Raw genomic sequence first — 13,937 nt, forward strand, 5'->3', positions numbered from 1 at the left:
TTGTTTCAGGTACTTGGTTTTGTTTTCAAATAAACACACGTCTCCAACACTTGTTCGTAACCAGGGCTTTTTTTCTGGGAAAACAGGTGGTGGAACTCAGGACTGCACATGTCACTTTGGGTTAGCTGGAACAAGGGTGGAGTTTTTTAAAGTTTAAATCGCCCTTGGTGAAAATGGTCACATGGCGGGTGGCCCCGCCCCCTGATCTCCAGGCAGAGAGGAGTTTAGATTGCCCTCCCCTCTGTCTGGAGATCAGGGGGTGGGGCCACCCGCCATGTGACCATTTTCAAGAGGAGCCAGAACTCCGTTCCACTGCATTCCCGATGAAAAAAAGCCCTGTTCGTAACACAGCTGAGGTTTTATTGTGTGAGGGAGGGGACGATGAAAATAAAAGGTTATCACAGGCTTCGAAAATTTGGGGCAGAATGTCGTAGTTATCCGGAAGAGTTTGACCAGTTGTTCTGGGCAGCCCATTAAGCAAATGTATTTATTTAAAATAGTCGTATCCCACTATTCCGTAAGGCCCAAGGCAGCATACAAAACATAAACATATACAGTTAACCAGTTGATACACAAAAATCAAGTTCAAACAAACAAAAAAAACCTTTGTTATTAGAGTTCCTTCTAGGGTTGCCGGGTCCCTTTACCCTCCCAGCAGGACAGGAGGGACCCAGCACTCATCTTATTGACTGCTCTTCATCTGTGCACTGTGGGCGCTCCCCTGGTGTGATGACATCACTCCTGGGAGTGACATCATCACGCAGGCCCCAGAAGCGCTTCTGTGCTTCTCACTGAGCCAGTTTGGGGTGATGTCATTTCACTGTGCTGGGAATACGCCCAGTAAGCCTGTTCCCCCGCCGGCTGGGTGAGTGATGGGGGGGAGGGCAGAGACTGGGAGCCGGAGATCTCCCAACCCCATCAGGGCACTGGCAGCCCTGTTTCTTTCCATCATATACCAGTTTGGAGTAGGTAGCTGTCTGCAGTAGAAGAGCAAGATTAGAGCCCAGTTGCACTTTATATTTCCAAGGTATGAGCTTTCAAGAGTTAAAGTTCCTTTCCACGGAAGCCATAAGGACTCTGTATGGAGGAAACTGGCCCTGCAGATTTCTCAAGAAATCCCCTATATAGTACTAAACAGACCTATAGCTGCTTAGCATCGGCCAGATTGCTCAACCAACTATTTTCCAATCAGACCCTAGAACCATAGCACCCACATGTGCTTATGTATTCATTCACTACAATAATCAGTCTCCTATGAACTTTAGAAAAAAAATAGCTGCCCCTCTCTTTGGCCAATGGAGTATTAGTTAGAGCAGGGGTCCCCAACCTTCTCCAGCCTACATGTAGTGGGGAGTAACATGCAAAATTATGGGATGAGAAAATATCTATATCATCACTCTTTATATATCCCATGCCAAGGAAAGCTAGCATGGAATTGTCTCTTAACAGTACAGTCGAACATGCAGGGGAAGGATGTGATCAGATATACACCTATCCAATTTTCTTTACCCCAGAAATTCCACTAGGGTTGCCAACTGACCAGAAAGAAAGAGGCCCGGTCTGCTCTTGTGCACCTAACAGCTGTTGAATTTGCAGGTAAAATTTGTATCAACATGGAGTTAAATAATACCAGAGCATGGACTGAATGCCTACTATTAAAGACACAGGAACTAGAGCAGATTAAAAAGTTGGTTGTTCCAATCTTGCCAGGGATACTATGTCTGATGGGAAGAAGAGAAAGAATGAGCATTCCCTAACAAGAGAAAGAAAAATTTCCACAAGATCCAAAGAACAACCTCTGGACATATTCAGTACTAAATCCAGGGGCAGGCAGGCAGGGGGAAACCTGTTATTTTATCTTTTGTGGGTGATAACTTATTCACACCAACCACAGCAGTGCTATTACAGCAAGTTACTCACCACTGTGTTATCATCACGGTCGCCTTTATCTTTTAAGCCTTGGAGATGCAAGTCTATTTCGTGTTTTTTTTTTTTAAGGACAGCCCGTCAGAATATAGGAAGCTGTTAATTCACCAGAAACAGAGTTGGTCTTACGGAACAAGGAAAAAGGTAACACTGTAGGTCTCTGCACACATACCCTTGCCAGAACAAAAAAATGTACTTTACTAATCTTGTGTGGTGGTCAAAGTGATCCCCAAAGTCAGAGAACTAAAAAAGCCTTGAGTAATTAGAGAAGAAGGGGTGGACTGATGGTGCTACCAGCTACCAAGAAAAGGCAACACTTTATTGAATGTTTCCCTTTGGTGGTAAAATAACAGAAGAACAGCAAAAAAATGGTGGGGGAATATTTTTAACATTAAGAAAACAGATTATTTTATCAACTCTGTATTTTTTCTCTTGCATCCCACATGTGCAACTGAGGTAAGTATAGCCCTAATAAATTTAGATTATATATTGCAGCTTATATATTATATATTGCAAGGGGGGGCATTAAAAAAACTACAGGGCAGCTGACGTCATTAAGCTGTCGAAGAATTACAAATTTAATCCATTTCCCCCCACCTCTCCAGGTCAATTTGACCCCGCTTTTCAGGTGAAAGGCTCAAATTGCCTCCTGAAGCTTTGGAAATGGAACTATGCATTTTCTGGTGGAAAATCCCCAGCAAGCACCCACCCACCCCGCCACCCCCCGCCTCTAGCCTATTATTGTCTTCCAACAGGCAAAGGATCTGTGGAGCCCCTTAGAATCCTGGCAGCCACCGAAGCCAAGAATGATAATAAATAATGGCAACAAATATTTATTATTATCACCTTTCTCAACAATGATCTAGGGCAACTCCCACCAACCTGAGCTAGTCCACAGTTGCCTTTGTCAGTGAGATCAAAGTCTGCTCCATTGTGTGTTGGGCCTCTTTGATGAAGGAGCAAAGAGAATCACCCTGCTTGAAAAATTATTTGTTTTAAACATATCAGTTTCCTAAAGGTTTGCCTTTTGGAAGGAAGAAGGAAACCGGCTGAGAAGGAGCCCTGCATTCCTACAGAGAAGGCCTTTCCTTCCTCTCTCTACAGAAAGAGCTGAGTGGTGTGCTCCCATCCGTCACGTCCCAAGTTCCTCTTCCAAATCCACACCTTATGAGCCACCGAACAGTCACCACTGCCAAAATTCCTCCCCCTTTCCCCACCACTGCCAATTTGTCGTCTGTAATCAAAGTGTCAGACTCAAGTCCAAACTCTGTGACAAGCTCTAGTGCAAACCCAAAGCAGGGAATGGAAAGAAAGGAACTTAAGAACAACCTTGCAAAATTAAACGTTGCAAAAGCATCTTGACCCAGAAAAAAAAAAGAGCGTTGCCTCAAATGCCCTCTGATGTGGGCAGGGCCTCCTCTCAGGCAGCTCGGCTGGCTTCCACCTGCGCCTCTACCAGATACAAAACTAAGCAGGAAGAAAAAAAACATACATTTTCATGTTGAAATCTTGGAGGCAGGCTCAGCACATGCCATTTTTCAGAAATTCAGATACTGGGACAATAAAGATGTGACCTCCCCACTAGAAAACAGGAGGAGGGCGGGAGAACCACAGGAAGCCAGAGGGTTTCACTCGTGGATACGGCACACTACGGTAGTGCACAAGAATAGTTTCCTAACCATCAGAATCATTCAGGCAGTAAAAAGAAGTCACTCTCAACAGCATCCGATAATGTTATAGGGAGAGAAAACGTAGCTCAGGAGCAGAGCACAGGCCCTGCATTGTGCATCGTCCCATGTTTAATCCCTAGCATCCCCAGCTGAAATCTTTCAGGGAGGAGGGCTGGAGAAAAGGATCCCCTCCCCAGCTCACATCTGGAAAGCTGCTGTCAATCACAGCTCTGGCCCTTGACTGACTGACTGACTGTCAATATTCTATTCCTCCATAAGGCCTGTGTGTGTGTGGGGCAGAACTTCTCGAAAGTAGGGATGTAAACATTAAGCAATTAAACAATAAGGACTGTTTACTGTTTATACATTGCTGTAAATGTTTCAGTGGTTTCCATAGCATGGAAAAGCAGCACATACTGACCTGGCTTTACTGGTAGTCACATGAGCACAAGACTGATGCTGCAGCATGTTAACCTGCTAATTTTTCTTTTAAAAAATAAGCTGCTGAGCTGGTAATATGAATGCATATATATATATGTAAGAATATGTAGGCAGGCTAGATAGATAATGATCTTGTTAATGTTGCTGATGTGGACACAGGTCTCTCTCTGTCTACTACACCACACTAGATCTCTGGTGACAGAGCAAAACCTGCAGAAGACAGTGTGGTGTAGAATTACAAGTGTTAGCCTAGGATCTGGGAGACACCAGGTTTAAATCCCCACTCTCCCATGGAAATAAGCTGGGTGACCTTGGGCTGGTGGCGCACTCTTGGCCCAGCCTACCTCGCAAGATTGTTGTGAGGATAAAATGGAGGAGGGGAGAATGATGTATGTTTCGGGTTCCCACTAGGGACAAATCAAAAAGAGTCCAGTAGCATCTTTTAAGGCTAACCAATTTTATTGTAGCATAAGCTTTCGAAAATCAAGTTCTCTTTGTCAGATGCATGGTACATGCATCTGACGAAGAGAACTTGATTCTCGAAAGCTTATGCTACAATAAAATTGGTTAGTCTTAAAGGTGCTACTGGACTCTTTTTGATTTTGCTACCACAGACTAACACGGCTAACTCCTCTGCATCACTGGGGACAAATAAGAGTATAAATGAAGTAATAAATAAAAGATGAAATAAATTTAAACGGTTGCTTTATTAAGTAAAATTTATGTCTTTACAAAGATCGATGTCACCAAAGTTTTGGATCTCTCTCAATCTGGCTTCAGGCCTGGTTTTAGAACTGAGAGTGTTTGGGTCACTGTCGTTGTTATTAAGCCTGTGGGCACTTCGGGAATTTTGAGAACGGGACGTGGGTGCCTGCACAAAATGGCTGCCATGGGAGGCAATCACAAAATGGCTGCCATAGAAGAAGCCCCTGTTGGTTGTTCTGGACTTCTCAGTAGCTTTTAATAACCATCACCCATGTGATCCTACTGGCTGACCTTGCTGGGATCGGTTCAGGGGCCATTTCTTGTACCAGCTCTAATCGTTGCCAGCAGGCAAGTTCCAGAAGGCTATATCCATCAATATGTGGATGTGGTTACCTATAGATTTGCAGTGGGATGTCATCAATATGTAGATGAAACTGCAGCTTTATCTTTCCTTTCCATTTGGATCTAGAGGACTGATTGAGATTCCAAACTTGTGCCTGAGGCCAACAATGGACTGGACAGGTTTGAAGAAGCCAAAGCTAAAGCCAAACAAGATGCTGTCACTACAATTTGGGAATCTGTCTTGGAATAGATGTTCATCCTGCATTCAGCAGTGCTACAGTCCCTCACAGACACAAGATCACAGTTTGAAGTACTTCACAGTCACTTAGTACAGACATTACAGCAAACTGTGATTAAGGAAACTTAACTGTACTATAACTTGATCCCTGAATTGACAAGCCCTGGTTTCTGACCTGATAGTGAGAGAGAAATCCTGGTTTGAGGTGGATTTGCAAATCCTGGTTTGTGCCAACCCTGGTTTGGTGTGACATGTGAATTGTCCGAACATTAACTATTGCTCTGCTTAGTGACCAGAGTGTTAAGCAGATAGAAAATGAAAGCAGACAAGCAGTTCTAAACCATGATTTGTCTGTATTTTTGGAGACTTAAACCAAGCTGTGATGTCTGACATGAGCCTGGGTTATGCTGATCCTGTTACTCTCCCTCATCTTCACAAGTTCTTTCTAAAATGCAACCCTAATTTATCATGCTTCATCTCATCCTTAGCAATGAGAGTGAAGAACTTTGACATGTTTTGTCCTCAGGTCCTTCTAGACATCTAGTAATGAGCAGCATGTCTGAAAAAGCAACCTTGTTCTCTCGGTTCAAATGGACCGTGGATGGACTAGTAACTGCCTATAGCCAGTATTATCCTATCATATTTGTACGTCCATCTGCTCTTGCCTGCCCATGGCAGTCATTGAGATGGTCAAAAATAATATAAGAAGCCATGCTCTTCATCCTCTACAAGAAATTATTTTCATGAGCACCTGATCAGAAATCTGGTCAATGGACAGTTGATCAAATGTATCAAGAAGCCAATGTGGGACATTGGCCAATGTGTTGGATTAAGGAGACTCATATTCAAATTCCTGCTCAATTGTGAGAACAGGAGAAGATCCCTGCTGGATGAACAGTGATCCATCTAGTCTAGCAACTTGTTTCACACAGCTCTGGAGGGCCACCAAACAGGGCATAGAGGTCTCGATGTTGCCTCATAGCATTGGTATTCAGAGCTTTGCTGCCTCCAGGTATGGAGGTTGCCATGGAGCTCACCAGATGGCCTCAAGCTCGTTGTTCTACCTCAGATGGTAACTGCAAGGATAAACTGAGTGAGGGATCATATATACCATCCTGAGCTCTTTAGAGGAAGGGTGGGATGAAAATGTCATAGACACAATCCAAAAAGACCGTTCACTTAGAGAATGTCTGATGGTCTAGTTAAACAGGTTTGGCCTGTAAAACACCTGGATGGGAAACTTCCTGGGAGCCCTATGTAAGCTCAGCAGGTTGGTGGAAAAGTGGAGGAGAGGCATCATAAACAAACAATTGGGTCACCCATTTCACAGATGGTAAACTGAGGCCAAGAGAGTCTTGCTCAAAAACACTGAGTGAGTTCATATCTGATGCAAGATTTAAGATCCAGGCCCAAAACAATATCCACTGCGTACTACAATGGTTCTTGAAAGAGGGAAAAAAATGTGTTCATTTCTCCAAAGAAATCTTGATCATGAAAATGAAACTCCTAAATGGATTTTCTTTCATTGGTGGGGGCAATACAGTTAAAACAAAGAATAAAAGGTATTATAATTGTCAAAAAGCAACGATACAGTCAGAACACAAGAAAGACCGAGCAGAAAGATCTCATATCTGGTGGTCAGATCATCACGGTTAGCTTAAGACAAAAATACCTCTTCCAAATACTAGCTTAGACATTTATTACTGCATAGAAGTTGTTCTCCATGCAAAGCCGAAACACGAAGATCTGATAAACTGAAATATTTAGCAATTTGTTCCAAAACCATTAAACACCTCTCTGCTCCTCAAGGGAAAGGAGCGTTATAAAATTACACAACTACATTTACCTGGAAATAGAAGATGTTGAAAAATCAGATAATTGTGATATTTGAGGATCAAAAAAATCCTCTGGGGCATAAAAGTAAGGTGATTCCCAACAGTCTGAACAGTCGCTGACATTTACGTACATGCCCCCAAACCTGTAATACTACCCCACCAAGTAGAAACACACTCTGGATTTTACTCAGCTATCAAACTGGAAAGTCACTTTTCAATTTATATTTCAAGAGAAGGGAAATTTCTGCCAGTCCATAAAACATTTGAAAATTACACTGAAAACATTACTTCCCTCCCCCAGTTACCAGTTCACATTAGTCCTAATAGTACCAGAAATCAACCAAGTTATGATGGGATACGCTTAAGCATGGACAAAGGTCTGAACTTTAGAATTTTTGTGTATTGGGTTCCCCCCAATACACAAAAATCCTAAATAGTGAAAGGAATTTCTAATGAAATATTTCCCCTCTTGATGAGCCATGGAACAAATTTTCATGCATAATTTCTGTACCTCAGCATGCTTTTTCACATAACAGTCAGAAATAAATACTCTATAGACAAAAGCTATCAAAGCAATTTCTTTGGAAAACTTTCTCTCCCTTTGCGTCATGTGAAGTAAGGCCAGTCTAGATAATAAACACATTATCTTGGTTCCTTTAATCTAACTGATATCTATAAAACACTGAAGTGTATATACTATCACCATCCCCTTTTAAAGAGATTGTATCCTTTTCTTTAATGAGGCAATTAATGGCATACTGATTGCCTCAGTCCTGCTCAAATTACAGTGCAATCCTAAACAACGTTATGCTAGTCTAAACCCACTGAAATCAATGGGCTTTGAGTGGAGTAACTCTGTTTAGGATTGCACTGTGAGTCATGGGAAACTTAAGTCCCATTTGCTTGCAGTGGACCTGAGTCACAGGTAATTGGAACTGGATTGGGGCCCTTGTGTCTTGTTTTATTAACATCTGTATTTTGTTAAAAGTCACGATCCTCACTCCAATATAATAAATTTAAACATCAGTTAGCGGAGAGCAGTGTTACTGCTTTATTTTAAAAAATATTTGTATGATTAAATCTTTTAAAAAGTCTGAAAAATTAATTGTAACCTACTTTGCAGGGCTGTCACAGGGCAAGAAATACAAAATGCAATTAACAACGTATTCCTTTTTTCTTTCAAAGCCACCTTTTCAGTGTAGCTTTTGGTTAGACCGCTGGCACCCTAACTCATCCCTAACAAAAACTAAACCCAAGTAAATGGAAATGGTAACATTCATCCTATTTTGCCTGGGGCAAGGATCGAGGACGGCTGTGTGCTTGCATTCACTCTTTCAAGTAGCTAGTACATTGACAGAGCTGCTCAGAAGATCAAAATGTAGATTTGCAAATCAAATGTTCCAGATTTGCTCCCACTACAGCTTCAATTGGCATAAACTCCCTTTTCCCCCCTAGGTTACCAGAGTGCAAATGCTGAGACTGAAGTGGGGGAATGAGGACATATCACTCCCAAATCTGGAACAGCACACTGCCAAATGAGTCTGCCAGCATCCCGATCTTCAAGCCAGTTAAGCCAAAGGCCCAGAATGAAAGAAACTGTATCCCACAGAAGCAAGCACACACGATGACAGAATGTGGCGTTTGCTTATGAAGGCTCATGAAGCCGCGTTATACTCAATCAGAGCATCAGTGCATCAAGGTCGGTATTCGCAGCGGCTCTCCAGCATCTTAGGTGGAAATTTCATCACCAACTACCTTGTTTTTAAACTGAAGATGCCGGGGGATTGAACCTGGGACCTTCTACATGCAAAGCAAAAGCTCTTTCACTGAGCCATAGCCTCTTTATACCTGGGTATAAAGTGTTTGCAGAGAGTCCAATATTTCACCAAAAGAGGCACATCCCATTGGTCCCCTCTCCTCTCTCTTTCAGGTGCTTCTCTCCCGTTTGGTATCAGAGGCCAAGTGGAGGAAATGCACAGTAGGAAAAGGGCTGCAGGGAGAGATGGCGCACCTCTTTTGCTCCAAGTATCAATCCCCTCCTAAAACCAAAATAAATCCTCACTATATGTGATTTTGGCAGATTTGAGTTTTTAAAGGGTTTGGCTGCTTCTGTAGTTTGAACCTCGGCTTGCAATTTTCGGCATACTTACTAGGAAATAAACCCCAGGGAGCCCCGTGGCATTTATTAGAGTAAACAGAAAAAGAACTGGGATGAACAAGTCAGTTCCTATATGATCCCCTCGTGGCCATCTCCAGTAGGCCAAAATCAGTTGAAGATTAAGCGCATCGCAAAGTGCTTTCCTTGCAAGCCTATGGCAGACGAAGGTCCACCAACTTTCTACAAACCTGCTGTTCAACTGGCCTGAAAACTAGTGCCATATAGTGGAAAGAGAGTCTGGCATAAACGTAGAAGACCCGAATTCAAATTCTAACACTCACTCATTCATCTGGGGCCAGTCACTCTTTTTCAGCCTAGCCTATCTCGCAGGTGTATTGTGAAGACAGAATGAAACCACCTCACTGATACAGCCCTGAGCTCCGTGGCGTAATACAAATGTAAACGTCGCCATGAATACAAACTTCATATAAAACTAAATTCTTGTAGAAAAGTGCATAGACGCTAACTTCTAAACTGTTGGGTCACTGCTTCGAAAAGAACAGAAATCCCACCATCGGATAATTTCATTTGGGTAGCCCTGTGGGTCAACAGTCGAAAAGTAACATCCAGTCCAGCAACACATTTAAGGTGCTGTTGGACCCAGGTCTTGCTCTTCCACCATTAGAGAAGAAAACGCTCCAACAAGTTCCATTCAAATGAGCAATCTCTTAAAGACACTCAGAATGGTTTCAGGTGGGAAGCCCTGTTGGCCTGCAGTAGAAGAGCAAGATTCAGGTCCAGCAGCACTTTAGAGAGACCAACTAGATTTCCAGGTTCCAAAGCTCATATCCTGGAAATCTACTTGGTCTTTAAGGTGCAACTGGACCAGAATAAGATGGGTTGGCAGATATTTTCAGGGGCTCAAATGTTCAGGAAAAAAGGCAAACAACGGCGGGGAAAACGAATACACGAGCCAGAACAAAGATCACAACCCGTATTAATAAAGAGGCCCACCCGGTGGCGGGGCCGGGGGTGAGTTCTTAATGGGGCTTAGCATGTTGCGAAGAACAAGATCTCCAGGCTCCGAAACTATTTCCTTTTTGCTTCCAGCGGGGAATCTTAAAGAACCGGTCGGCTCCACGCGACTCCGGCTGCTTCGCGACCACAAAACGCGGCAAACGCGGACCGCCGGGTCAAAGGGGCGCGTTACTTTCCGGCGGCGCCCGGCAGGCCCGTTAGCCACACGCGGGCGCAAGCATGGCTGAAAATTTTCCACTGCGCCCTCTCCCAGCCAACCCCGGATCTGCCTCCGGCTGCTCAAACGCCGGGCGGGGAACGGAGAGGATGCCGCTCCGAGAAACTGGCGCGTTCTTGGCTGCTCCGGGCACCGGTGGCGCCCGGTTGGAGGCGATCGATGGCCATCCCGTCCCGAAGGCGGATCTGATGGGCCCCCCTAATCTTGCCAAGCGGATGTCAGACGCGAGTTTCAACTTTTAGAAACTTCAGACCGCGCTCTTAAGCAGGTCTACTCGGAAGTCAGCCCCCTTTTATGAAGCGCGATTTACTCCCGGGAAAGCGTTCTCGGGACCGCAGCTTTGCAAAGCAATTATCCGACTCCCGCCGATTTCAATAGCGTGAACTGCGCGCTGCCGGACCGAGCCCGTCTCCCGCGCCCGCAGCCGTGGAGAGGCTGGGAGGACTGATCGCGATCGAAGGCTGCAACAACCGAGAATACTTTCCTGAGAGTAAGCCCCGCTGCAGAAAAGGGGGCTTACTTCCGAGGAGACCTCGCTGCCGGGGCTGATTCCCAATAGCCGAAACACATCCCTATTGGGCTCGCCATGAAAGATGAACATCCTTTACTCCCACTTTTACTACTTTATTGGAGGTGACTTGAATCCCGCCCCCAACTCTCCAGTTGGAAAAGATCATTCGGGCGAGGGCTCTATGAAGCCAGGGCCGACAACGGGGCCTCGCCTCCCTCCTCTACAACCACCTTTCCTCTCCGCCGGGTGTTGCCGTTCCAGAGGACGACCCTAAGAAAGGCTTCCCGGCCCTCTTCCCCACCACCACCAAAAGAAGCCGGGCGGGCTTCCCCGTCTAGCCACACGAGGGAGCAGCCGCGCGACCCCTCTCCATCGCCGGGCCAGGAAGCGAGATCGGGGCCCGAAGCGGGCCGAACTCCCCGGGAAAGGGACGACCCGCTGGCTTGCGCGCGAGTTCCCCGCCAGGCTCACCTTGCCGCCGGACTCCATGGCGCCCCCGCGCTCGCTCCCAAAGGCCTCGCCGCACGCCCTCGCCCGCCGGCCACGCCGCTGCTCGCTCCGGGGAAGCGCTTCCTACGGGGCAGTCCCGCTCCCGGCCGGCCGGCTGCTGTCGCCTCCCGATCTGCGTCTGGCACCTGCCCAAGCGTGCGCCGACTCGTGCGCCCCTGCCCGGAGTTCGCCGCGCCGCAATGCTCTCCCCGAGGACGCGCCGGCGGCCGGCTTAAGTGATGAGGTGTGTGTCACGCCAGGCCGGGCCCGATTGGCTGCGCCGCCCGGGGGGTGTGTCGGGGGTGTGCGGCGAGCCGGAGGAAGGGGAGGCGGGCCGGCGCAGGGCTCCTCCCGAGCGCATCGCTCTGACCGCGCGGGCGCGCCTGCCTCCCTCCCCTCGCCTCCCCGGCCGCTTCTTGCGTGAGAAAGCGCAGGCGAGAGATGGCGATGGGGAGGTGGGGTTGCCAACTTCCAGGCGGGGCCTGGAGGTCTCCCGGATCCGCAACTGGGATCCAGGCGACAGAGATCGGCTCCCCTGGAGAAAACGGCTGCTTTGGAGGATGGAGTGTACAGCATTAGACCCTGCTGAGAACTCTTCAAACCCTGGTTCCACCCTCAGATCTCCAGGAATTTCCCAACCCAGATTTGCAACCCTAAATTCAACCTAGAGCTGCGGGAGAAGAAAGAATTCCAGGCAGCGAATTGCATCGAGCACCTTCATGACCGTTTCCAAATCCATCCATTGCCCTTCGAATCAACTTCTCAAGGTGATGGGTAAGAAGTCAAAAGGGGTATGACCCAGCCATACTGAAAGCTTTTTTTTAATGCCCCAAGCAGTTCAGCACAGAAACAAGCCCCCACCCCACTTCTCCGGGGGTGGGGGGAACCCCTGGGACTCAACCATGTTGGCTGCATCCTAGCCCTGCAATTTAAACAGGGGTGTCATTTTAGATTTCGGTGGGAAAGCAAGGACGTTGCGAGAAGGGTAAAGGCACCTTTGTGATGCATTCAAAATTATATTACAAAAAAAAAGGATGCATGACTTTAAGAGCATTTGGTTGTGGTCCCTTTTCTGGCTAGCCTCATAATAGATCAGAGATTCTCCAGAAGAATAATCACGTGATGGAGATAAGATGCTCCTCCTGTCCTTAACGGCACTGCTGGAATTTAAGCAATATTATACAGACAGTGTGATCAAAACAGATTCTCCTAGAAGCAGGTTCCACAGAACTAAACTACCAAGAAAGTTGACAGAAGGATTGCGGTCATGCAGTTCTTTTCTCCCCCCCCCCTCCTTTGGCACAGATCAGATGCTGTTAAAATTGCTTGAGCTGCAGACGTGATGCAACTGGCACAATCAACTAGCAACTTCCATTCGCTCTCTGCATGGTGAAAAAATGAAACACCAGATCTGCAAGCCTGCCAGCCAACAGACACACATACACACCCTTGGCAAATCTTGGAAGCCAGACAGAGAACACCTTTAGCTTTGGCTCTGAAATCTGCTCCTTCCACGCTTTGCATGCCAGGCAGTTCAAGAATTAATTCTCAACATGTTCAGAATGCCTTCTCCCATTGGCGCCCATGCACCGTGCATCAAAGGCAGTATACTTTTCTATACTGGTGGAGTACCATCGCCTTCATGAAGATAGTTTCAAGAAGGTAGCTATATTGGTCTGCAATAGAAGAGCAAGATTTGAGTCCAACAGCACCTTAAAGACCAATAAGATATCCAGGATATAAGCTTTCAGGGCTCTCTTTGTCAGATACAAGTAGGAATGGAGATCCCTGAGCCTTTTTATCCAAGCGAGGAGTTAGAGGTGTTGTAAAAATGGGAGCAAAGGTACAAAGGTTACAATGCAGCTTGATTAGAGCAGGGGAGAAATACAGAAAATTAGCTTGAATATTGAGAGAAGAATCCTATGTCTGTATTCAGTAGAAAGTTGGACAAACAAGTTAGTCCCTATGCAAACGAATGTGAAGAGTGCCCTCAAGTCATAGCTGACTTATGGCGACCCCTGGTGGGGTTTTCATGGCAAGAGACTAACAGAGGTGGTTTGCCATTGCCTGCCTCTGCAACCCTGGTCTTCCTTGGAGGTCTCCCATCCAAATACTAACCAAGGCCAGCCCCACTTAACTTCTGAGATCTGACGAGATCAGGCTCATTTGGGCTATCCAAGTCAGGGCATGCAAAAGAATAAATGAACATAAATCTGACATTAAAAATCACAGTGTCAGTCCATGGCAGTTAGGTCCCTCAAGCTCTCCTCAGTTAACACACAGGTGTTCCAGTTGAAGCAACTTTATTGAGATCCATACAGTTCAGGGTGTTCACACAAAGGTGGCAATCGGCAGAAGTGACAATTCAAACAAAGGCATTACTAATTATAGGGAAACTTCCCTCCCTTCGGGTCCATTGACATTCTG

The 13,937-nt window shown here is 46.1% G+C and overlaps 1 protein-coding gene across 2 annotated transcripts in view; it reads right to left on the reverse strand.

Annotated features, from left to right (window-relative positions):
• The window catches only part of SLC2A1 (solute carrier family 2 member 1), a 46,869-nt gene extending 35,169 nt beyond the window's left edge, over window positions 1-11,700 (reverse strand). For both annotated transcript variants that reach the window (XM_055001228.1, XM_055001227.1), the window contains exon 1: window positions 11,493-11,700. In XM_055001228.1, coding sequence (XP_054857203.1) covers window positions 11,493-11,510 — 18 coding nt within the window. In that variant the 5' untranslated portion in view covers window positions 11,511-11,700. The remainder of the gene's footprint in view (window positions 1-11,492) is intronic.
• Window positions 11,701-13,937: the final 2,237 nt, after the last annotated feature.

The sequence above is a fragment of the Eublepharis macularius genome, chromosome 17 (assembly GCF_028583425.1).
Source record: "Eublepharis macularius isolate TG4126 chromosome 17, MPM_Emac_v1.0, whole genome shotgun sequence".
In the NCBI taxonomy this organism is placed as follows: domain Eukaryota; kingdom Metazoa; phylum Chordata; class Lepidosauria; order Squamata; family Eublepharidae; genus Eublepharis; species Eublepharis macularius.